Source organism: Pseudophryne corroboree, chromosome 9, assembly GCF_028390025.1.
Source record: "Pseudophryne corroboree isolate aPseCor3 chromosome 9, aPseCor3.hap2, whole genome shotgun sequence".
Taxonomy (NCBI): domain Eukaryota; kingdom Metazoa; phylum Chordata; class Amphibia; order Anura; family Myobatrachidae; genus Pseudophryne; species Pseudophryne corroboree.
Window position 1 is genome coordinate 216,462,877 of NC_086452.1, and position 25,912 is coordinate 216,488,788.

The 25,912-nt window shown below is 43.9% G+C and overlaps 1 protein-coding gene across 3 annotated transcripts in view; it reads right to left on the reverse strand.

Moving 5' to 3' along the window:
• VAV3 (vav guanine nucleotide exchange factor 3) overlaps positions 1-25,912 on the reverse strand; it is a 546,183-nt gene that overhangs the window by 78,965 nt on the left and 441,306 nt on the right. For all 3 annotated transcript variants that reach the window (XM_063940113.1, XM_063940112.1, XM_063940114.1), the window contains one exon: positions 24,312-24,351. In XM_063940113.1, coding sequence (XP_063796183.1) covers positions 24,312-24,351 — 40 coding nt within the window. The remainder of the gene's footprint in view (positions 1-24,311; positions 24,352-25,912) is intronic.

A 25,912-nucleotide genomic window follows, 5' to 3' on the forward strand; every position in this document is an offset into this window, starting at 1 on the left:
TCCGGATACCCACATGTCCTGAATGAATCAAGCATGTATTGTGCCTGTTCTTTAAAGGTTTCTAGGTACGTGCAATTGCATCTTAGACACATCAATTGACCTTAGGGAATGGTGTCTTTCCATGGTTTATAATGTGCACTTTGATAATTCAAGTATGTATTTGTATTGACACTCTCAGTGTAATTAGAAGTGACAATCCTATTTATTGTCAATCTTGAGGGTGATATCCAGAAAATCAACTTGGGTGGTGTCATAACGTGAAGTGAAAGATAAATTATAAGGATTAGAATTAAGATGTGAAACAAAGGCAGATGATGAGTGAAGATCCCAATCCCAAATAATAAAAAGATCATCTATATAACGGCCATAGAAGACGAGGTTCGCCGCCCAGATGCTCTCCCACACTAGGGTTTGCTCAAGCTCCCCCATGTAGAGATTTGCATAACCAGGGGCGAACCTGGTCCTCATGGCCGTCTCCCTATCACCTGAAGAGAAAAAGTGTCATTAAATAAAACATAATTGTGAGAGAGAATGAATTGTATGCAATCTAAAAAAAAAGATCTATGTTCCTCACTAAGGTCATCATCCACAGACAATCTCCTGGCAATAACCTCATGACCTTTTATGTGTGGAATATTAGTAAAGAGAGAATTAAGGTCCAGTGTTAGAAAGGCGTAGGTGTCTTCCCACTGGATATTAAGAATTTGGTTTAAAAAATGAATGGTGTCCCTGAGATGTGACCTCAGTGAGGAAACCCGAGGTTGTAAAAAGGAGTCTATGTAAAAGGATAAATTAGAAGTGAGTGAATTAATACCGGAAATAATAGGTCGCCCAGGGGAAATGATAAGAGATTTGTGGATTTTGGGCAAATAATAAAAAAATAGGAGTGACAGGGTACGAAGGAAGTAGAACCGCATTTCTTCTCTGGATATCACCCCCGAGACCAATGCCGAATTCAGAAGTGTACGTAATTTGAGTACAAACTCCCTAGTAGGATCAGTAGATAATATCTTATAGAAGGGTTTATCATTAAGTTGTCTCAACAATTCCGTTATATAATCATCACGGTTCAGTATCACCAAACCCCCACCCTTATCGGCTTCTTTAATTATCACTGATGTATTTTTGGTGTTATGAACCACAAGCAGTGGTTCATTCCTGTTTGCTTTCTGTTTATGAATTTTATGTTATAGTTCTGTTGCAGGCCAGGATTTCTCTTGTACTGGTTTAGAAGACTCTTGTTGGCTGCTGGTGGTGAGTCTGTGTTACTGCAGCCTGTTTCTATGTGTTTTTATCTCACCTGTCAGATATTTGGTCATTATGTGGTGAGTCTCTGTACTGCAGTCTGGCTCTTGTCTGTGTACCTCACCTGCCTGTATCTTGGCTATTACAGTGTGCCTGGCCTCCAGCCATCCTGATTAGGGCTTGTTTCCCTTATTACCCAGCTAGCCCTGCAGTTCAGGGCTGGTGATAGACGTTTTGTTAAGATACCTGTATGTTCGGGGTTGTTTCATGTCCAGTATTGCATCTGTGTCCAGGCCCTGTTTGCCAGTTAATTCTGTATCCTGAGTCCTGGTGTCCGGAGCCTGATCATTGGAATTCTTATCCAGCCCTCCAGTCCTGTATCTGCAGCCTTGGGGTTCCTGTTCCTTCAGCGTGCATCTTTACCGGTGTTGTGAGTAGCGGCTCTGGCGCACCTTACGGCTGTGGCTGTATTTGTTGTTACTTTCTGGCTTTTGTGTTTCTCTGCGTAGGTTTCCGCTGTTGCTGTCCTCACCATTGTTGTGTTCAGTTTGTTCTCCCTATCTCTGTGTTTCTGTTTCAGTTAGAGGTTCCCCTTGTTCTCGCCTCGTCTCGGTTTACACCTTGTCTCCAACTAAGACTGGGGAAAATCGGAGTTGGGCAGACCTAGGGGGTAATTCCAAGTTGATCGCAGCAGGAAATTTTTTAGCAATTGGGCAAAACCATGTGCACTGCAGGGGGGCAGATATAACATTTGCAGAAAGAGTTAGATTTGGGTGGGGTGTGTTCAATCTGCAATCTAATTTGCAGTGTAAAAATAAAGCAGCCAGTATTGACCCTGCACAAAAATAAAATAACCCACCCAAATCTAACTCTCTCTGCAAATGTTATATCTGCCACACCTGCAGTGCACATGGTTTTGCCCAATTGCTAACTTTCTTGCTGCTGCGATCAACTCAGAATTACCCCCCTAATCTGCCCTTCAAATGCGGCTGCCGTGGGCCCAAGACTGACCACGTGGGTGAGATAACGGAGTCAGGGTTCCGTAGGGGTTGCTGCTGAACTTCGTGCCAACTACAGCATCACATTCCTGTGCTTGGGGCTTATCCACTCAGCCTCTTGAGTTCCAAGTACAGTGAACATAACACTTGGGGAGTATATTAAGTGCTCTTTTTTCTTTTTTGATAAATTGGAGCTTTGTTTTTTTATCCTGTGTGCATAGATTCTTGAAATCCTCCAAAGTTATCCTATAAAAAGTTTCGATGATACTACTTTTTGCGATTATATGGAAAAACTCAGACTTGAGTTTAAACTGTCCAGAGTTAGTGATATCATATATTTCCTTTGGGGGAGAACTGGCATCAGGCTATCTCCTGCTTGCTTGCACCTCATGTCATCTGTCTGTCACCCCTTCCCACTAGATTGTTAGCTCTTCAGAGCAGGGCCCTCTTTCGTCTTGTTGTCTAAGCCCTCTTCTCGACAAATTTCACTCGCAGCTCTCTACCACTCAGAGACCATCTTCACCCGCTTTTTCTCCTGCTGGTAAAGGCTCATCTCCATCTGTCACCACCAACTCCAAGTAGTATGATGGTTACTCCCTCGCTACTTACATCTTAGCTGTATTATGTTTTGAGAATTGTGATACACTTTGTTACCTGTACTCTATTTTTGTTATTTATTTACTGTAATGCTAAGTTTTGTCTCCCGGTACTGTCCATTGTACAGCGCTGCAAAACACTTGTGGCGCCTTATAAATAAAATGTAATACTAATAATAATAATTGTAAAGTGTGGGGAACAAATCCTATTAAGATAAAATAATGTATTAAAACTACTAGAATAGTCTGAACTGCACATTTCCTTAGGCAATCCTGACAATAACTTACTGTCTAAATTTAACAAATAAGGTGATAGATTTAGGAGGAACCAGCTTAAGGTATCTTTCTTGGTCAGGAACATCCTAAATCTCACCAATATACTGTACAGAAAAATATACATAATCAACCTGGAAAACTCATGCTCTTTTATTAATTGTAAATGTCTCAATTTTGTACACCAATACTGCACATGGGTTGGGGTTGGCCTGGCCTGGCTCGCTGCCACCGGTCCACAGAAACACTGTCAAAGTTCAGGGATCTCCCTGCAGGTATGAATCCTGGACACATGGCCGCTTGACTTTGACTGCAGCCCCAGCTGGCCTCTGTCTGAACGGGTGGTCTTCAGGTTGCCGAATGTTGGGATCCCGGCGCACAGTATACCGGCACTGGAATCCTGACACCCGGCATACCGACAGATATTCTCCCTCGTGGGGGTCCATGACCCCCCATGGAGGGAGAATAAATAGCGTGGTGCGTGTAGCGCATGACCACAGACGTAACTATTTTTGATATGAATAAGCCCCAGTTTAGTTGCAATTATCCGTTAATCAAAATAAATGTTAGCACATCTATTACACTGGAGGTTTATTCCGATTTATGGAATTTTATTGTTGTTAATTTGAATATAAACATCCCAGATGAAAATATACTTTTCCAGATTTGCTTCTCTGCAAACTCTCTTCTTATTGATTGAAATTTCCCTTCTCTTTACTGCAAACATAGTACTGTGTTCTTTGTCTTCTGGCAGAATTCGTTTGACAGTATGCTTACTTTATTTCTCATTCTTGTACTGATCTTAGGGAAGAGTCTGCAATTTATACAAGCGAGTTACATCCGCTCTAGAGAGACCTGTCTACTGTAAGAGTGCGTTCTCACAGCTTCCATTATTTATACATTACTGTCTCCTGTACCTCTGGACCCATTCATGATCATGCATTCCAACTCTTTAAACTTTCACTTTAAAATACATGAACTTTAGTCAAACACTTTACTATACTGTATGTGACTGTTATAAGAAATAACACAGAGAAACGTTTTAAAAAATTGAGGGTCTTTTTCTAGAATATTGTCTGATTATGATGTTAGCCAGCTAAAGCCACATATACCCTTTTCACATCTCCAATGCCGGATCCCACCCGGGAATTGGAAATGGGTCCTTCCCGGATGGGATCCGGCATTGGAGCCTCTCTACTGGCTTTCCAACCCGGCAATATGCCGGGTCGGTTGCCATAGCGGCGGGAGGCAGAGCTGGCAGCAGGGGCAGGCGGTGCTGGGAGATGACCATTCTTATTACCCGGGTTGAATTACCAGGTCAGGTGACCCGGGAATTCTCCAAGGCCCCTTTCACATCGCACACTGACCCGTGTCGACCTGACAATATGCTGGGTTGATACTGGGTTATTTTTGCGATGTGAAAGGGGTAATACTGGCTGAGAAGTTATATATGAAATTTGGGGCCTGATTTCGATTTGTACGCAATGCCGATATTCACGCAACTGAGCACATAAAAGGTGACTGCGCAACTGTGCACACGCCAAGGTACCTTTGCGATGCTGCTTGCAGTGAGGATTTAATCGTAAAGTGATTGACAAGAAGGAACCGTTTGGGTAGGTAATGGGGGCAGCAACAAAAAAACACAGGCGTGCCACAACCGTATTGGAGGCATGTATCTGCTTACATCTGCAATCCCATATGGAGGAAACATTGCATTAGCCTCTCATTTCCCGATGTCAGTCAGTATGACCGTAGACTCACTAGGGGAGTCGATGTTCCTTGTTTCTCTGTCAACACTGCTTATGTGTATGCAGTTGCTGAGGACTTTACGATGGCTCCAGTGGGTGTCTCTATTTATTTCTGGGCGGCAGTCTGTAGCATGAAAAATCGCAGTTGCTTAGACTTTTGTGTACAAAAATTGTAATAAGGTCCTTGGTATTGGAAAAATAAGAATTTACTTACCGATAATTCTATTTCTCGTAGTCCGTAGTGGATGCTGGGAACTCCGTAAGGACCATGGGGAATAGCGGCTCCGCAGGAGTCTGGGCACATCTAAAGAAAGCTTTAGGACTACCTGGTGTGCACTGGCTCCTCCCCCTATGACCCTCCTCCAAGCCTCAGTTAGGATACTGTGCCCGGACGAGCGTACACAATAAGGAAGGATTTTGAATCCCGGGTAAGACTCATACCAGCCACACCAATCACACTGTACAACTTGTGATCTGAACCCAGTTAACAGCATGATAATAGAGGAGCCTCTAGAAAAGATGGCTCACTACAGCAATAACCCGAATTTTTTGGTAACAATAATTATGTACCAGTATTGCAGATAATCCGCACTTGGGATGGGCGCCCAGCATCCACTACGGACTACGAGAAATAGAATTATCGGTAAGTAAATTCTTATTTTCTCTGACGTCCTAGTGGATGCTGGGAACTCCGTAAGGACCATGGGGATTATACCAAAGCTCCCAAACGGGCGGGAGAGTGCGGATGACTCTGCAGCACCAAATGAGAGAACTCCCGGTCCTCCTCAGCCAGGGTATCAAATTTGTAGAATTTTACAAACGTATTTGCTCCTGACCAAGTAGCTGCTCGGCAAAGTTGTAAAGCCGAGACCCCTCGGGCAGCTGCCCAAGATGAGCCCACCTTCCTTGTGGAGTGGTCATTTACAGATTTTTTGGCTGTGGCAGGCCTGCCACAGAATGTGCAAGCTGAATTGTACTACAAATCCAACGAGCAATAGTCTGCTTAGAAGCAGGAGCACCCAGCTTGTTGGGTGCATACAGGATAAACAGCGAGTCAGATTTCCTGACTCCAGCCGTCCTGGAAACATATATTTTCCGGGTCCTGACAACGTCTAGCAACTTGGAGTCCTCCAAGTCCCTAGTAGCCGCAGGCACCACAATAGGTTTGGTTCAGGTGAACGCTGAAACCACCTTAGGGAGAAACTGAGGACGAGTCCTCAATTCCGCCCTGTCCGAATGGAAAATCAGATAAGGGCTTTTTCAGGATAAAGCCGCCAATTCTGACACGCGCCTGGCCCAGGCCAGAGCCAACAGCATGACCACTTTTCCTGTGAGATATTTTAACTCCACAGATTTAAGTGGGTCAAACCAATGTGACTTTTGGAACCCAAAAACTACCTTGAGATCCCAAAGTGCCACTGAAGGCACAAAAGGAGGCTGTATACGCAGTACCCCTTTAACAAACATCTGAACTTCAGGGACTGAAGCTAGTTCTTTTTGGAAGAAAATTGACAGAGCCGAAATTTGAACCTTAATGGACCCCAATTTCAGGCCCATAGATACTCCTGTTTGCAGGAAATGTAGGAATCGATCCAGTTGAATTTCCTCCGTCGGGCCTTACTGGCCTCGCACCATGCAACATATTTTCGCCAAATGCGGTGATAATGTTTTGCGGTTACATCCTTCCTGGCTTTGATCAGGATAGGGATGACTTCATCCGGAATGCCTTTTTCCTTCAGGATCCGGCGTTCAACCGCCATGCCGTCAACGCAGCCGCGGTAAGTCTTGGAACAGACAAGGTCCTTGCTGGAGCAGGTCCCTTCTTAGAGGTAGAGGCCACGGATCCTCCGTGAGCATCTCTTGAAGTTCCGGTTACCAAGTCCTTCTTGGCCAATCCGGAGCCACGAATATAGTGCTTACTCCTCTCCATCTTATCAATCTCAGTACCTTGGGTATGAGAGGCAGAGGAGGGAACCCATACACTGATTGGTACACCCACGGTGTTACCAGAGCATCTACAGCTATTGCCTGAGGGTCCCTTGACCTGGCGCAATACCTGTCGAGTTTTTCCCAACGGTTTATAATCATGTGGAAGACTTCTGGGTGAAGTCCCCACTCTCCCGGGTGGAGGTCGTGCTGAGGAAATCTGCTTCCCAGTTGTCCACTCCCGGAATGAAAACTGCTGACAGTGCTATCACATGGTTTTTCGCCCAGCGAAGAATCCTTGCAGCTTCTGCCATTGCCCTCCTGCTTCTTGTGGCACCCTGTCTGTTTACGTGGGTGACTGCCGTAATGTTGTCCGACTGGATCAACACCGGCTGACCTTGAAGCAGAGGTCTTGCTAAGCTTAGAGCATTGTAAATGGCCCTTAGCTTCAGGATATTTATGTGAAGTGATGTCTCCAGGCTTGACCAAAAGCCCTGGATATTCCTTCCCTGTGTGACTGCTCCCCAGCCTCGCAGGCTGGCATCCGTGGTCACCAGGACCCAGTCCTGAATGCCGAATCTGCGGCCCTCTAGAAGATGAGCACTCTGCAACCACCACAGGAGGGATACCCTTGTCCTTGGTAACAGGGTTATCCGCTGATGCATCTAAAGATGCGACCCGGACCATTTGTCCAGTAGGTTCCACTGGAAAGTCTTGCGTGGAATCTGCCGAATGGGATTGCTTCGTAGGAAGCCACCATTTTTACCCAGAACCCTTGTGCATTGATGCACTGAGACTTGGTTCGGTTTTAGGAGGTTCCTGACTAGCTCGGATAACTCCCTGGCTTTCTCCTCCGGGAGAAACACCTTCTTTCTGGACTGTGTCCAGGATCATCCCTAGGAACAGAAAACAAGTCGTCGGAACCAGCTGCGATTTTGGAATATTGAGAATCCAATCGTGCTGCCGCAACACTACCTGAGATAGTGCTACACCGATCTCCAACTGTTCCCTGGATCTTACCCTTATCAGGGAATCGTCCAAGTAAAGGATAACTAAAATTCCCTTCCTTCGAAGGAATATCATCATTTCGGTCATTACTTCAGTAAAGACCCGGGGTGCCGTGGACCATCCCTACGGCAGCGTCTGAACTGATAGTGACAGTTCTGTATCATAACCTGAGATACCCTTGGTGAGAAGGGTAAATTTTGACATGAAGGTAAGCATCCTTGATGTCCCGAGACATCATGTAGTCCCCTTCTTCCAGGTTCGCAATCACTGCTCTGAGTGACTCAATCTTGAATTTGAACCTCTGTATGTAAGTGTTCAAAGATTTTAGATTTTAAAATCGGTCTCACCGAGCCGTCTGGCTTCGGTACCACAATAGTGTGGAATAATACCCCGTTCCCTGTTGCAGGAGGGGTATTTAATTATCACCTGCTGGGAATACAGCTTGTGAATGGCTTCCAAAACTGCCTCCCTGTCAGCGGGAGACGTCGGTAAAACAGACTTTTGGAAACGGCGAGGGGAATACGTCTCGAATTCCAATTTGTACCCCTGAAATATTACCTGAAGGATCCAGGGGTCTACTTGCGAGTGAGCCCACTGCGCACTGAAATTCATTGAGAACGGGCCCCCACCGTGCCTGAGCTTGTAAAGCCCTAGCGTCATACTGAGGGCTTGGCAGAGGCGGAAAAGGGTTTCTGTTCCTGGGAACTGGCTGATCACTGCAGCCATTTTCCTCTCCCTCTGTCACGAGCAGAAAAGAGGAACCCTTTTGTCCGCTTGCCAAACAGGACTGCGCCTGATAATACGGCGTCTTATTTTGAGAGGCGACCTGGGGTACAAACGTGGATATCCCAGCTGTTGCCGTGGCCACCATGTCTGAAAGACCGACCCCAAATGTCCCCTTTTTTAAGGCAATACTTCCAAATGCCGTTTGGAATCCGCCTCACCTGACCACTTTACTGGTAGAATTGGACAACGCACTTATACTTGATGCCAGTCGGCAAATATTCTGCTGTGCATCATGCATATATAGAAATGCATCTTTTAATTGCTCTATAGGCAATAATATACTGTCCTTATCTAGGATATCAATATTTCCAGTCAGGGAATCCGACCACGCCAACCCAGCACTGCACATCCAGGCTGAGGCGATTGCTGGTCGCAGTATAACACCAGTATGTGTGTAAATACATTTTAGGATACCCTCCTGCTTTCTATCAGCAGGATCCTTAAGGGCGGCCATCTCAGGAGAGGGTAGAGCCCTTGTTCTTACAAGCGTGTGAGCGCCTTATCCCCCCTAGGGGGTGTTTCCCAACGCACCCTAACCTCTGGCGGGAAAAGGTATACTGCCAATAACTTTTTAGAAATTATCAATTGTTATCGGGGGGAAACCCACGCATCATCACACACCTCATTTTATTTCTCAGATTCAGGAAAACTACAAGTAGTTTTTCCTCACCAACATAATACCCCTTTTTGGTGGTACTCATATTATCAGAAATGTGTAAACATTTTCCTTTGCCTCAATCATGTAACGTGTGGCCCTATTGGAAAACACGGTTTGTCTCTTCACCGTCGACACAGGAGTCAGTATCCGTGTCGGCGTCTGTATTTTCCATCTGAGGTAACGGGCGCTTTAGAGCCCCTGACGGCCCATGAGACGTCTGGACATGCACAAGCTGAGTAGCCGGCTGTCACATGTCAACCACTGTCTTTTATACAGAGCTGACACTGTCACGTAATTTTCAACAGTACATCCACTCAGGTGTCGACCCCCTAGGGGGTGACATCACTATTACAGGCAATCTGCTCCGTCTCCACATCATTTTTCTCCTCATACATGTCGACACAAACGTACCGACACACAGCACACACACAGGGAATGCTCTGATAGAGGACAGGACCCCACTAGCCCTTTGGGGAGACAGAGGGAGAGTTTGCCAGCACACACCAGAGCGCTATATATATACAGGGATAACCTTATATAAGTGTTTTCCCCTTTTTAGCTGCTGTATTATTTATACTGCGCCTAATTAGTGCCCCCCTCTCTTTTTTAACCCCTTTCTGTAGTGTAGTGACTGCAGGGGAGAGCCAGGGAGCTTCCCTCCAACTGAGCTGTGAGGGAAAATGGCGCCAGTGTGCTGAGGAGATAGGCTCCGCCCCCTTCTCGGCGGCCTTATCATCCGTTTTTCTGTATGTTCTGGCAGGGGTTAAATGCATCCATATAGCCCAGGAGCTATATGTGATGCATTTATTTTAGCCATATAAGGTTTTTATCGATTTATTGCGTCTCAGGGCGCTGCCCCCCCAGCGCCCTGCACCCTCAGTGACCGGAGTGTGAAGTGTGCTGAGAGCAATGGCGCACAGCTGCGGTGCTGTGCGCTACCTTATCTGAAGACAGGACCGTCTTCTGCCGCCGATTTTCCGGACCTCTTCGCTCTTCTGGCTCTGTAAGGGGGCCGGCGGCGCGGCTCCGGGACCCATCCAGGCTGGACCTGTGATCGTCCCTCTGGAGCTAATGTCCAGTAGCCAAGAAGCCCAATCCACTCTGCACGCAGGTGAGTTCGCTTCTTCTCCCCTTAGTCCCTCGATGCAGTGAGCCTGTTGCCAGCAGGTCTCACTGAAAATAATAAACCTAAACTAAAACTTTCACAAAGAGCTCAGGAGAGCCCCTAGTGTGCACCCTTCTCGTTCGGGCACAGAGATCTAACTGAGGCTTGGAGGAGGGTCATAGGGGGAGGAGCCAGTGCACACCAGGTAGTCCTAAAGCTTTCTTTAGATGTGCCCAGACTCCTGCGGAGCCGCTATTCCCCATGGTCCTTACGGAGTTCCCAGCATCCACTAGGACGTCAGAGAAAGGTTGTATGCTAGTCTATGTGTTTTTGTTGTAAAACATTAGCATTGAAACCCGTGGGGGCTAGGTTTAGGCTGCGGACGGAGGGTTAGGGTCAAGCTGCGCCCCGGGGGGATAGGGGGGAATGTTAGGTTCAGTCACCCTCCCATCCCCGGGGGGTTAGTCTGTGAGGGAGGTTTAGGTTTAGGCTGCGGGGAGGGGGGTTAGGTTTAGGCACCACTGCGGAGGGTTAGGGTTAGGCTGCGGGGTGGGGGTTAGGGGAGGAATATAAGTATACTTACCTTCCCCTGTTGGGATTCTGACTATTAGGATGCCGTGATCGGTATTCTGATCGCCGGCATCCCGAACGCCAACAAATCAATCCCAACCCCAAAAGGACAGATATAGCCATATATAGTCATATTCATGTTTATTCAGCAATACATAACTTTGGTTCTGAAGGTTTTGTGCTAATTATTTATTATTATTTATTATCCTAATATGTGATTGCTGATGTAATCAATGATGTTATAGATGATGATATCAGTGATCAATGATGAACTAATGGTTGAACTAGTTCATCAGTGGCATCATCAATGGTATTATTTCTCATAATAGTATCATAAAATTTGTTACATGATATACATTAATATCAAATGGACATACACCCATGGTAATATCATAAGTCTTTCTTTAAAATGTGTTTTATTATGATACGTTTACTATTGTACTGTGGAACTTAAAACTGGTGTTGAAATTGTATCAAAACACAAATAGCAAGCATACATATAATAAAAATAGTTTTAAAAACTGATTATAAATGTTATTAAAAATAATCACATATTGAAGAACTCCACTAAAAAACGAACATTTTGCTTTGGGTGGAGTTCAGTAAATGAAGCTAAATACTGTACATCACTCTGCTGATCTGGCAGATCTCCCCACACATGAAAGTGTTCAGTGCTGCTCTCCTCTGTGCTGCTGGCACCATTTTTCTTCAGACAGTGGTATCTGCATCTAGGACACTGCTGCCGGTCTCCAAAATGCCAATCCTACATAGCTTAGAGTAAAGCAGTCTCTGCTAGTTGGATCAGAAGAACACTGCGCCGCCACTGAGTAACATTCCTAATATTAGTTTTTTGGTTTCCTAAAATTAAATGTAAATGTTCTCCTAATTAGCAAAACCATATGGAATTGTGCAGCCAGTAACATGTCTGCTGTGTGAAGCTCTTTCCTTAGTATACGCACAAAGGGTGCTTTTTAAGAGTGAAGTAAAATATGACTTTAGAGCTTCTAGCTCTCTGCTTTCTGATCATAGACAAGAGAGGAGAGAATAAAGCTGCCACAGCCGGTGTAATATGAGTGGCCGGCGGCCGGGATCCCGGGGTCCAGCATACCGGCGCTGGGATCCCGACCACCGGCATACCGACAGCTGGGCGAGCGCTAATGAGCCCCTTGCAGGCTTGCTGCGCTCGCCACGCTATTTATTGTCCCTCCTGGGGGTTCGTGGACCCCCAAGAGGGAGAATATGTGTCGGCATGCCGGCGGTCGGGATCCTGGCGCCGGTATGCTGGTCGCTGGGATTCCGGCCGGCGGCATACTGAAGACCACCCGTCACCCAACACTTGTTGTAATTAGAATTTTCCATTTTATAATTGTGAACCCAACATACCCCGCCTCTTGTGTTACTCAACTGGTTTCCACACATGTAAAATGAGAATTCCTGGTTATGAATGTCCATACTCTGCAATTTAAAAACAATATAACAGAGAAGAAAATTGCTTTGATATTCTGGAGCTGATGCATACCTCTCAACATCTCTAGTTTCTAAATCAGGACTCCCTCGTGCCGCGATCAAACAGGGGGCGCGGCTTATTGGCACGCCTCCGTTTAGTCATTTAGGGGGCATGCGGAAGCGCTTTGTGAGCTGCTGGCTTGCCGCAGTCGCTGTCTCCCATGAATGCGCACAGTACTCACTGCTGCTAGGCAGAGCAGCAAGTGACAGGAGCCTCCCAACTGCCCACCCTCATCCGACCACCCCCCAATGCGGGACACTGCAGCCTGTGGGTGGGACAGCGGGACAGTCCCCAAAAAAAACAATTGGGCAAAACCATGTGCAGTGCAGGTGGGGCAGATGTAACATGCAGAGAGAGTTAGATTCGGGTGGGGTGTGTTTAAACTGAAATCTAACTTGTAGTGTAAAAATAAAGCTGTCTAACATTAGTGGGCTACATGCAGAAGCAGACAGTATTTACCAAGCATAGAAACAATATACTGTAAATGTATTTGCTCCCATTGCAAGGAAACAATGTTTGTTCTACACACAAAGTTACTTGTTTTTTTTTTTTTGCTTTACTTACAAACATGAATCAGGGCCTTAGTTCCATGTTTGCAGCACAGGAACAGTTATGGCCAATTTTGTATCATTACATTTTCTAATATTGAAATCAGGGGAACTCTATCTAGGGGTGTAGCGAGGGTGGCTCCCCCCGTCACCTCCCCCCTTCCCGCGGTCCACTGTACTGGCAGCCGCAGAGCAGCAGAAGGACAAGCAGAGGGGGAGCACACTGACTCAAACTCGGAAACTAGGTAGGGAACAGGGCAGACCAGAGGTGACAGCAGGAGACACTGACAGCCGCACCTCTGCCCGCCCTCTTTATATGTCTCGCTGTCTGTTTGTATCTGTGCAGCAGGGTTACTTATGTCCTGCAGCACCAATCTCTGCCCCCGCTGCTGCAGCACCTCTCTCTTTCCTGGAAGCTGCAGCACATGTCTCTACTTCAGATACTGCAATAGCTCTTTCTGCCCCGGCTGCTGTAGTACCTCTCTCTGCCCCGGTTGCTGCAGCACATCTCTCTACATTGATGCTGCAGCACCTCTCTCTGCCCCTCAGGCTGCTGCGGCACAGCTCTCACTGTCCCTCAGGCAATTCTGGGACATTATTTTCATTGAAGCTAGTGGGATTATCAGGTCTGGGATGGGAATTCTAGGGTATTATTTTCATTGAAGCATTGGGGGACGATCAAATCTGGGGGAAAGGCAATTTCGGTGTATTATTTTCATTGAGAGTTGGGGGGTTCAGGTCTGTGTGTGGGTGGACGGGGTCGTATTTGGGCCATTATTTTCATTGAGGCATTGGAAGATTATCAGAGCTGGGGGGGGGGGGGGGGGACAGTTTTGGGGCATTATTTTAATTCAGAGATTGGGGGGTTATCAGGTCTGTGGGGGGGGTCACATTTGAGGCTTTATTTTCAGTGAGTAAGTGGGGGGGTTTGTGAGGTCAGGTCAGTGGGAGTATATATAGTGTTTTTCATTTATTTGAATTAAACAAGTAAATAGTTAAATACCGGTAGCGACTCTACCATGGTGTACTGTGTATAAGCGGATCTGTGTGGCATAACGTGTATAAGGGGTGCTAATGTGTGGTGTAATGTGAATAACGGACACTACTGTGCAGGGTAATGTGAACTGGTACTACTCTGGGGCCACGCACCTTACCAATTATATATTACCAGTTATTTATATAGCGCACACATATTCCGCCGCTCTTTACAGAGAATATTTCACCATTCACATTAGTCCCTGTATTTTTTATTGAGAGCCAGTTAACCTACCAGTATATTTTTGGATTGTGGGAGCAAACTGGAGCACCCGGAGGAAACCGACGCAAGTAAAGGGAGAATATACAAACGCCACACAGTTCGGTACATGGTGGGAATCCAACCTATGACTTCAGTGCTGTGAGGCAGTAATGCTAAACATTACACCGTCCATACTGCCATGACCCTATATTGTTGTTGCAAGCCTTCGGCACACACTGACCCTAATTAAACATGGGGGCACCCAAAGGAAACTTTCACCCTGAGCTTGACAAGGTCTAGAACCGGCCCTGTCACCAATTTAGAATTTTTTTATATTGTTTATTTTCAAATGTAACATGCCACCACATGTTGGCTAGGCCCCCAATTCATTACAGGAGAGGGGGGCGCCAAAACATACCCTTGATCCGGGCACCACAGCGCCTAGCTACACCTCTGACTCTATCAAATGATGGAGGGAGATACAATAAATAGAGATAAAGTATAAACCAGTCAGCTTATGTCATTTTCCTAGAATAGCCTGTAACATGGCAGTTAGTAGCTGATTGGTTAGCCGGAATGGTCATAATAGCCTGGCCGAGCAGCTCTGCTTGGCTGCCGGTACACAAAGAGACAGGGCTGGCCGAGCAATTCTGCCGCCCGGCATACAGAGAGACAGGGGGTGCTATAAGGCCAGGACCCGAGACTTGTTGCACACCCCTGTGCGAACTCGACCATGCACCCCTGTCGTGAGCACAGACTACAATGCCAGGGCAGCTTTAGAGCCCCTGTCCGTCCCTGCATCTCACCCTAATATATAAAATTCAAAATACTTTTTGTTAGTTGTCCTTCAAAATGAATACTTATGTAACTAGAATTGCACCAGCAATGGTGAAACATTTCTGTCTATTGTAGAGTATATGCTCTATCAGGAACACTTAGGAGAGTGAAGCCTAATGTAGAGTGCCGGGTTCTGCACAGCAGCTATGGTATACAGAGCCGCTGCCACTCACGAATACACTGGCAGCACATATATTACATACATCTTCACATGTATGTTTATATGTGCTTAGCCCCCCACCCTGCACTAGGTAGTCGGCATTGTAGCCCAGGGGATTGAGCCGCTGCTGGTCGTAACACTAAACATCGACTGCAATAACTGCAAGTTCTTACTGTGATTGGTTGTAGGGACAAATCTCTCCATCAACATCAAGAGATTATTTTACATTCTTGCCATCATTGATGTTCATTTGCATTAGATGGAGAAAGTACAGAAAGACTTGCATATTGATCATTTTAACTTACACCTAAGTGTTAGATTAAAAACATTAATTAAACCTGTTGTAACCAAACAGTGATTTATTACAAATACAATAGTTATAGCTGAATTATTGGGCCATTGGCACGACACCAAGCGTTCTTTATTTTTATTAGTAATTTACCTTGGTACAAACGTGATTTGAAGGAACACAAGCCCTAGACCTATTAATAATTAACGACTGAGGAATCTTTCAGTTAAGAAAGGTCAGAGCGTAATATATTGTGTTAAAGGCATATCCATGCCCATGAAAACACTTTTTGCTTCTATTCCCATAAAGGATACATAGATCATTCATTACTAAATGTATCTATAATAGATATTAACAATAGATTGTCTCAGGAGGGCTGACCATGCTTACCAAGTCCTCTCAGCAAAGCAAAAGTGACCATAGGAAAAGCTGACAGAGGAAAGCATAAACATGTAAGCCTTGTACGAAATACATTTACAAGATATATTTTCTGCAAATCTAGATTGCTGGTTTCTACTAGCTCCAGGGGTAGTGTGCTAAAATGATCTTGTCGCATCCGTCGCCAGTAACAATAGAATACCGCTAGCGAGCGCGAGCGCGGGGGGGGGGGAGTTAACATTTGAATCCAGCCCAATGTGTCATTTAATGACACAATTGTTATATTAGAACATAGTGAAATGTAAGATAAAATCAATTTCCAAGTGGGGACATTTGTTCTTTTATTTTAGCGCTGACAGTGATTACTTTTAGGTAGGGATATTTCACCTACGCTATAGGACTGTGCAGGCAGTCAATGAGAGTCAGGAATGGAGAGAAGAGCTGTACAGAGGACGTATCAGGCTAGAAAGCAGCCGGGCACCACCGACCACAGCAGGAGATATGAACAGTTGATACACCCAGCAGTATTGAGAATATAAGAGTATATTTATTTATTACCAGTTATTTATATAGCGCACACATATTCCGTAACGCTTTACAGAGAATATTTGGCCATTCACATCAGTCCCTGCCCCAGTGGAGCTTACAATCTATATTCCCTATCACATGTACATACACACATTCATGCTAGGGTTAATTTTGTTGGGAGCCAATTAACCTACCAGTATATTTTTGGATTGTGGGAGGAAACCCACACAAGTATGGGGAGAATATACAAACTCCACACAGTTAGGGCCATGGTGGGAATCGAACCCATGACCTCAGTGCTATACTGCACAGACCTCTCAGCACTCCACTGAATGTAGACCAGGAAGATATTAGTTCTGCCTTTTCTAGAAGCATCAAAAATTGTCAGGAAGAGACCGGATGCAGCAGACACATACAGGCGGAAGATGGCATTCAAAACGAGCTAAAAGGCCACTGGGGCAGCAAACAGTAAGCCGTGGGAACGCCGACCATAAGATGGCAAAAAATAAGGTTAGTCCAGATACAGATGTGTCCACATACATCTAGTCTCACTGCACGTTAAACAGCCCTTCTAGTCACACCGCGCTGTGGTGGGACTCGGTAGCGCAAAGCATTTTTTTTACTTTTTCATTTAAAATGCATCTTATTTGCAAACCAATGTGAACAGGATGCATCAGCAGCTTATGCTGATTAAAATGATATATGGCATGCCTACATACTGTGTGCGACTGCAGCTGTATCTGTATACTAAATGCTACGTTACAGTGATTTCTAGGAAAACACCGTAATGTAGCAATTCATATGCAGATACAGCCACAGACACACACACAGAATATAGGCATGCCTCATATAATTTCAATCAACAGAGTCTACTTGTGCGTCCTATTTGCATAGCAATGCGAAAAAACAATGCATTTAAAGCAACAAAAGATTACCAGTTCATGTGTGCAAGGGAAGTCACGTAGCTCTTGTTATACCGAGCTCACGTCACTGGAACATCAACCAAATGCTGCACTGCAGTAGGGTTGCCAGGGTGGCTACGGACAACGCGTTACTCTCCTGTATGCAAGTACAAAGTGACGCATTGTCCGTAGCCAGCGCGTCGCCATGACAATCACGCCGGGGCGCGCTGGTTGTTGTCAGCGCGTCACCCTGGCAACCCTACTGCAGTGCAGCATTTGGTTGATGTTCCAGTGACATGAGCTCGGTATAACAAGAGCTACGTCACTTCCCTTGCACACATGAACTGGTAATCTAGACACAACCTGGTCCCTGATTTGGCCCAGGTGGTTTCTACCTCTGTTTTGTAATTGAGGAGAGGGAGTGTTCACCACTATGAGGGATATTTCATCCTGTGGGGCACATTCCAGTTCCTTTCCCTATTATGTTAGAACATTATATGAGGAGTACCATTCCATGTTTTTGAAATTACTCAAACAAGATATGTGCAAACAGCGGTCATGTGACCAGATTATACTAAATATCTTTTGAGATATACTATGAAAAATAATTCATTTAACAAACATATGTTTTGACTTTTTAATAAGTATTATTTTAACCCCTAGTGTCTGTCATTATTTGGTCACATAATGATAACAGATGGTCACAGTCAATCACATATGCAAATGAGCAACCATATTGAGAGGGTTTATAAACCACCATCAGCAGGACTGTAGGCACTTTGAAAAAGTTGCTCAAACGCAACGAAACGCGTTGGTGAGTCCTGCCGCTTTGTGCCCGCTCCCTGTCTACTGGAAGACCTTCACCTGGACCAAGTCCCCACCAAGTAACAGCATTTGGACTTTTTATAAAGAGAGTTCCTTTCACACCGTGGAAGCTCCATTTCATCACCAATCGAGGAAAAGCCACATGTGGACGCAGTTCCACTTAAAAACCATGAGAGACGCTGGTGGTAACTATTATTCACAGTTGTGATTTGCTTGGGCTCTCAGAGTCCAAGGGGACTAATTATCGGAATAGGTTTTCTTAACTTTTCTTCCATAAAAACCTTACAATCGGGAGGAGCACTACTCACTTTATGTATTATTGTTTTTTCATTTATATGTGCTTAGCACGCAGTTTTTAATTGTGATTCATTGTGACCTATCTTCTCATTTGTGACCTACAAGCGCTAACACTTTCTTTTTTTGGTGTTTTAATTGCTGTTCGGGGTCTGACCAACCCCTTTGTGTATAATAGCAGCTGTGGTGAACCCCCTCATCTAGCGCCAGGAGTGAAATTACCTTTGGGTAAATTTCTCCTTACAATTTACTTGCTTTTACACTTAGTCTAACTCCAGGCTGCAAGGATGGGGAGTTTCTCCATATTTAATGACAGACATACTAGGAGGATGGGATTCCTCAAAAAATGGGATAATCCTATGGAAACTGATTGTGTGACTGTGACTGATCTTTTGAAAAATGAGTTTTATAAACTAGAGGACCTTATGAAGTCTGAAACCAAGCATTGGCTTGACAGTACTAACCTGCAGAAGTATGTGGATAAAAATATGATACCCAGGGGTCTCAGGCTCTTTGAGCTCTCTGTGTTCAATGGTAACAGAGAGTTTGAAGAGCTATGGGGAAAAACACTTGACAGATGCTCCATGAGTCTGATGGAACTTGTAATCACCTATAGAAATCAGAAGGTAAAAGAAGTTGAACTGGAGATAGAATCCCTGAAAAATAAGCTAGAACCTCATAACACTACAAAAGAATATAAAGAGAGGGACCAACTGGTCATGGAAAGGATGACCAAATTTGAACAAGTGGTTGTTGAAAGTAAGTGTAAGAAATTTCAGAGAGACTTAGAAGACTACAACACAGGACATGTTAGGAGTTATAGAACCCTTAATCGAGAAAGAAATAGAGAACGTGTCCCAAGTGTCAGAGAAGGGAGGTCAAGAGGTATCTCTCGACCCCGCTATAATAAACCAGAATTAGAGAGAAAAAGGGAAAATACCAACTATCAGCCCACTAAAACACCTAGGGAAACTAATCATCCAATGGATCGTACTGATCCAAATTTAGGCCTAGGAGCTAGACCAAGAGACCCTAGATCTGATCAACAACAGACTGTTAAAAGCACCTAGGTTTTTTTAGAACAGAGGTACGACAGGAGACGAGGGTCACCCACAAAAACCACCTGGGGAATCCAGACACCAAAAAGAAGAAGACCAAGAAGTATCGAGGGTGCAGAGGGGGGAAAAAGGAGACAACCAAGAGGTTGGGAATAATAAATAAAAGTAGGAGCCCTACTAACATTTTTAATTTGTCCACAAGAAAAGTCACTAATGTTGAAAAATCTCTCCTAGCTAGGGGACTAGGATTTGCACCTACCAGCACACCCAATATTTTTAACCTATTTGTTGAGTTAAACAGATTTGTTCGCACACTATGTAGAAAGCGCTACTTTATACAGCGAAATCTACACAGACACAATGAGGAGGGACTGGCTATTACACTCGACTCTGGGTATGATCCTGCTCTTAATATTTTACAAAATCTATGGGATGAAAACTCTAGCTCAACAATGGAGGTTCCTAATAAGGTGTTCGATATAAATAGGAGTGCGTTTAGACGCAAGTCTGAGTTCTATCCCCTTGCATATAAAAGCACCATGATAGAAAGCTTCTACAAAACTACACTAGGTGATTTGAGGAATATGTGCCAACAAGGAAAGTAAAAAAATAAGAAAACCAAAACGAATCTTAACAAATGGGAGCGTAAAGCCTTACGAGACCTCACTAAGGATACTTCTCTAGTTTTTAGGGAGGCTGATAAAGGGGGGGGTCTGGTGGTGCAGGATAGGAGGGACTATATCATTGAGGCCAATAGACAATTCAGTAATATTGAATTCTATAAACAATTAAAAAACGACCCAACGTCAATTTTTTTTAAAGAATTACAACATATGCTAGACGACGCCCTGGCGAATGGGGTTATCTCCAGGGAGGAATCTCATTTTTTGTTTATTAAGCACCCCACAGTTCCTATTTATTATCACCTCCCAAAAATACACAAGTCACTTAACTCACCTCCTGGGCGTCCTATTATCTCCGGTATAGGTTCTTTATCTTCCAATCTATCCTTTTATGTTGATTCCTTTCTTTAACCCCGTGTCTCAACTTTGAGGTCACATATCAAGGACACAACCCATTTCCTTCAATTGCTACAAGGATTTGTTTGGAAGGAGACTTATGCATTTATGACCTTAGATGTACAAAGTTTATATACTAACATCCCTCATGATCTCGGCCGTGATGCGATAGCAACCAGATTACGAGCAGATGGTGACCTCTCAGAGAGACACGGGGAATTTTTGTTAGATGCAATTTCTTTCATTCTACAACACAATTATTTTCTTTTCATGGACACTTTTTACTTACAGGTGATGGGTACGGCCATGGGGACCAGGTTTGCGCCAAGTTACGCCAACCTATACATGGGTGTCTTCGAGGACGTCCATGTGTGGGGCGGCGGATTTGGCGCGAACCTGGTCCTCTATGGCCGCTATATAGATGATCTTTTTATTATTTGTGATGGGGACTTGACATCAGCACAACACTTTGTCTCTAGTCTCAATGCTAATCACTTTAATCTTCAATTCACTCACTCCTATCACCCTTTCACTATTAACTTCCTGGATATAACCCTAGAAGCCAGAGAAGGGAAAATCCTCACCTCCAATTATAACAAGGAGGTTGCTACCAACTCCTACCTGCACTACCAGAGTGCCCACTATCCCCCATGGAAGAGGAATATCCCCAGGGGGCAATTTTTGCGCTAAAGACGCAATTGTACTGATAGTACCAAATACATGGAACAAGCAGAATCCATGATGGAATCATTTGTTACTAGAGGGTATCCTCAGTCTCCCTTAAAAAGAGCTATTAGGGAAGTAGCTACCCTAGATAGAGATACTCTACTGGCCCCAAAGAACTCCAAAAAATCATCAAGGAAATCAGATAGGATTGAAGCCGATCATCCATATGCTCAAGATAGCGATTTAGCTTTTATATCCACATATAATAGGGACAGCATGCTCATTAAAAAAATTATTTGTAAGAACTTTGGGATTTTGAATCAGGATGCTGTTCTTAGGGGGCCATATACCAATGAGACCAAAATGTATTTTCAGAAAAAAACGCTCACTCAAAAACATCCTCGCACCTAGTTTCATGAAAAATACATCTGCAATAATAGAGAAGACAAATATACAGGAAACCTGTCTACTATCAAGACCACCAGGCTTTTACCGCTGTGGAGCCACTAGATGCACCACATGTAAACATATCCCTAGGAAAACTACCCATATTCATGTCGGGGAGGGAGAGGAACATGTAATAACAAGCTTTATGAATTGTGATACCAACTATGTTGTATACCTTCTCTCTTGTAGTTGTAACCACAGATATGTGGGACGAACTACCAGAAGTATAAAAGTTCGCTTTATGGAACACCGCCGTAACATCATTAATAAATTTCCTACACATAGTGTCTCAAGATACTTTAGAGATAATCATGGTGGTGACCCTAGCTCTCTTAGTTTGGTGGCAATTGAATCTATAGGGGTGACCAAGAGGGGTGGGGACCGCTACAAAACTCTCTGTAAACAGGAATTATACTGGATGTTTAGGCTAAATACTATTTATCCATCTGGATTGAATGAGGCACTTGAACTCAATCCAGTATTATGAATCCTGTCTCTTTGGATAACCTGATCTTCTTTTATGGGTGTGACAAATTATTCCATCTCCTGCTCTCTTCTATATACTACTAATGAGTTGTACTAGTATAGAGTATATTTGAATATAGATTTCTTTGCTTATTTATTTATTATTAAATATTATACTTTTTTTTTTTTGCTGCCTTTATGTACACAGATTTGTACTAAGTCTTGAGAAATAGATACTAATCATTCTATTAGAACTATATTCTCACTAGTGTAATACTTCAGGTCGTTTTAAGATAGATACATTGTATGTGATTCTAAAGTACCACTTGCGGGGGTGAGCTGACCAAGGGTTACATAAGTATATGTATCGCTATAGCAACTGATTGTGCCTATTCACGCACCGTACTGGGGGACTGACATGGAGGAGTGACGCGGCATCGACGTGCTGATGCCGCGCCACTCCCCCCTTGTACTTGCATGCAGGAGAGTGACACGTTGTCCGTAGCCAGCGCGTCGCCATGACAATCACGCCGGGGCGTGCTGGTTGTTGTCAGCGCGTCACCCTGGCAACCCTACTGCAGTGCAGCATTTGGTTGATGTTCCAGTGACGTGAGCTCGGTATAACAAGAGCTACGTCACTTCCCTTGCACACATGAACTGGTAATCTAGATACAACCTGGTCCCTGATTTGGCCCAGCTGGTTTCTACCTCTGTTTTGTAATTGAGGAGAGGGAGTGTTCACCACTATGAGGGATATTTCATCCTGTGGAGCACATTCCAGTTCCTTTCCCTATTATGTTAGAACATTATATGAGGAGTACCATTCCATGTTTTTGAAATTACTCAAACTAGATATGTGCAAACAGCGGTCATGTGACCAGATTATACTAAACATCTTTTGAGATATACTATGAAAAATAATTCATTTAACAAACATATGTTTTGACTTTTTAATAAGTATTATTTTAACCCCTAGTGTCTGTCATTATTTGGTCACATAATGATAACAGATGTTCACAGTCAATCATATATGCAAATGAGCAACCATATTGAGAGGGTTTATAAACCACCATCAGCAGGACTGTAAGCACCTTGAAAAAGTTGCTCAAACGCAACGAAACGCGTTGGTGAGTCCTGCCGCTTTGTGCCCACTCCCTGTCTACTGGAAGACCTTCACCTGGACCAAGTCCCCACCAAGTAAAAGCATTTAGACTTTTTATAAAGAGAGTTCCTTTCACACCGTGGAAGCTCCATTTCATCACCAATCGAGGAAAAGCCACATGTGGACGCAGTTCCACTTAAAAACCTTGAGAGACACTGGTGGTAACTATTATTCACAGTTGTGATTTGCATGGGCTCTCAGAGTCCAAGGGGACTAATTATCGGTACAGGTTTTCTGAACTTTTCTTCCATAAAAACCTTACAATCGGGAGGAGCACTACTCACTTTATGTATTATTGTTTTTTCATTTATATGTGCTTAGCACGCAGTTTTTAACATGTTTTATTAAATTGTGATTCATTGTGACCTATCTTCTCATTTGTGACCTACAAGCGCTAATACTTTCTTTTTTTGGTGTTTTAATTGCTGTTCGGGGTCTGACCAACCCCTTTGTGTATAATAACAGCTATGGTGAACCCCCTCATCTAGCGCCAGGAGTGAAATTACCTTTGGGTAAATTTCTCCTTACAATTACTTGCTTTTACATCTGTAGTAGAGGATCATCAAGCCACTTGGTGTCCAGAACTAGAAGAACGCAGCAGAGGACAGAAGGTTACACGCCAGGTATGCAGCAGTACCCCTCCGTGTGCAGGTACAGCTGGTACATATATAGTGACACATGTCAGAATCTGTAAAGACTCAGGATACAGATAATTACAGTGGGGGCCTATGGAGGTGAAGTGGTGATGGTGGGGGGCTGGAAGTCGGGGGGCTAGACGCACCCAGGAAAAAAAAAATTCAATAAAATCTTTAAATACATTTTTCAAAATACATTCTAAAAATATCTACATATAAAATAAAAAAGACAATTTCCGAGCAGTGATTTCTGAGCGGTTTTGGAGGAAAAAAGTGGTTAAGGTCAAACATTGCATGACATAAAACCAGAAATATTGTGTTTGCGTGGATATTATTATAAAATCTTAAGGCATCACAAAAGAGAACAGCAGTACTCTGTTATTACTTATTAGGCATCTTATAGCTTTGCATAAACTGGTTACAGTATTTCTTAGAACAAACCTGGATCTGTGTTTCTGATTGTCTTTTGGGGGCCATCTTTCTATTAAAAAAAAAGAGATATTTGAAATGTTGTAGAGTAGTCACACAAATCATTTGCATAAGATGGGTTAATAAAGTACAAAAACAAATACTTTTCAATAATTACATTGGGCTAGGAACTAAAATGTACTGGGGAAAACAATACTACATTCAGGATGCCTACCTGAGATTGCCTGTTCAAAACTTAGAAGCAAATTATTTTTGCTATTTATCATGTAGGTTGTGAGTAACTGACCCTCCTTTGCAACATTTGTTAATATGGAAACAATGGGGGTCATTCAGATCTGATCAGGTAATAACACCACATGCGTATGCACCGCAATGCACACGCGCGTCGGACAACAACAACAGGGGTCGCCAGTCAGTGGCGGGATGGTGTGAAAAATCCATTTAAACAAATTTGAGGTACATAACACCTTAACCCAAACTGATACACCAACCCTAATAGCTTATCCCTAATACCCTTATTCCCCAAAACTAACCCTAATTCCCTAACTTCTAACCAAACCGCTGAAACAACCCTAATACCCTATAATCAAACTACTAACCCAATCCAGTAAACAAACCCTAATGTGCTAACCCCTGACTCTAACACAGTACCCTAATCCTAATACTCTAACCCCTAACCCTAAGGGGCAGACTGGATGGGCCATAAGGTTCTTCTCTACCATCAAGTTCTATGTTTCTATAATCTTTTTCAAATCTCAGAGGATATTATAGTAAATTATAGTACCAACAAAAACAAATTTAATTAGCATTATTTAGAGAAAAATAATATAGAACTATTAGCATTTAGCAACTTGTCAAATACAAGGTACATTTTTCACCAGTGACAGCATCAGACATAAAACACAGCCCAACAACAACAAAAAAATGTGTTTAGTTGCTGAGGATATTTGAAGACATTTAGGGTATTTTGGGGTTGCCGAATTCAAAAACGAAAGTAGTCTGTTCAAACTGGTTCTAGTTCTGGAGATAGTGAATATCCTCACTTAATAGGGAACTAGCCATAACGCATGCATACTGTATGGTAATCTGCTGGAACATTCTAAAAGGTGAGATACATAAATATTCTAGGCGTTAACGCCACAATCATTCTAGAATATTCCCCTTCCATATATAAGTGATCAGCCGTGCTCAGCTGACAGTTGAGCAGTTTGCGTTGTCTATTGTGTTTTTATTTCTTGCTATGAATCTCAAAAATTAGTGCCAATTTTTGCAAAACCGATGTCATATTTGGAATCAGCACCACAAAGTAATCCCAAAAGAGCTCTAAAATGATTGAACTCACACCAAGATACATAGTTTTTCCAAAAACGATAGGAATGTTTAGACGTTTCTTCTTTCCTAGACTGTATCAGGATAGGAATAACCTAGTTCGGAATGCCCTTCCGAGCTAGTATTTGGCGTTCAACCTCCATGCCGTCAAACGCAGCCGCGGTAAGTCTTGATAGGCGAACGGCCCCTGCTGCTGCAGGTCCTCCCGAAGAGGAAGAGGCCTCGGCTCTTCTAGCAGTAGATCCAGAAATCTGCGTACCAAGACCTTCTTGGCCAGTATGGAG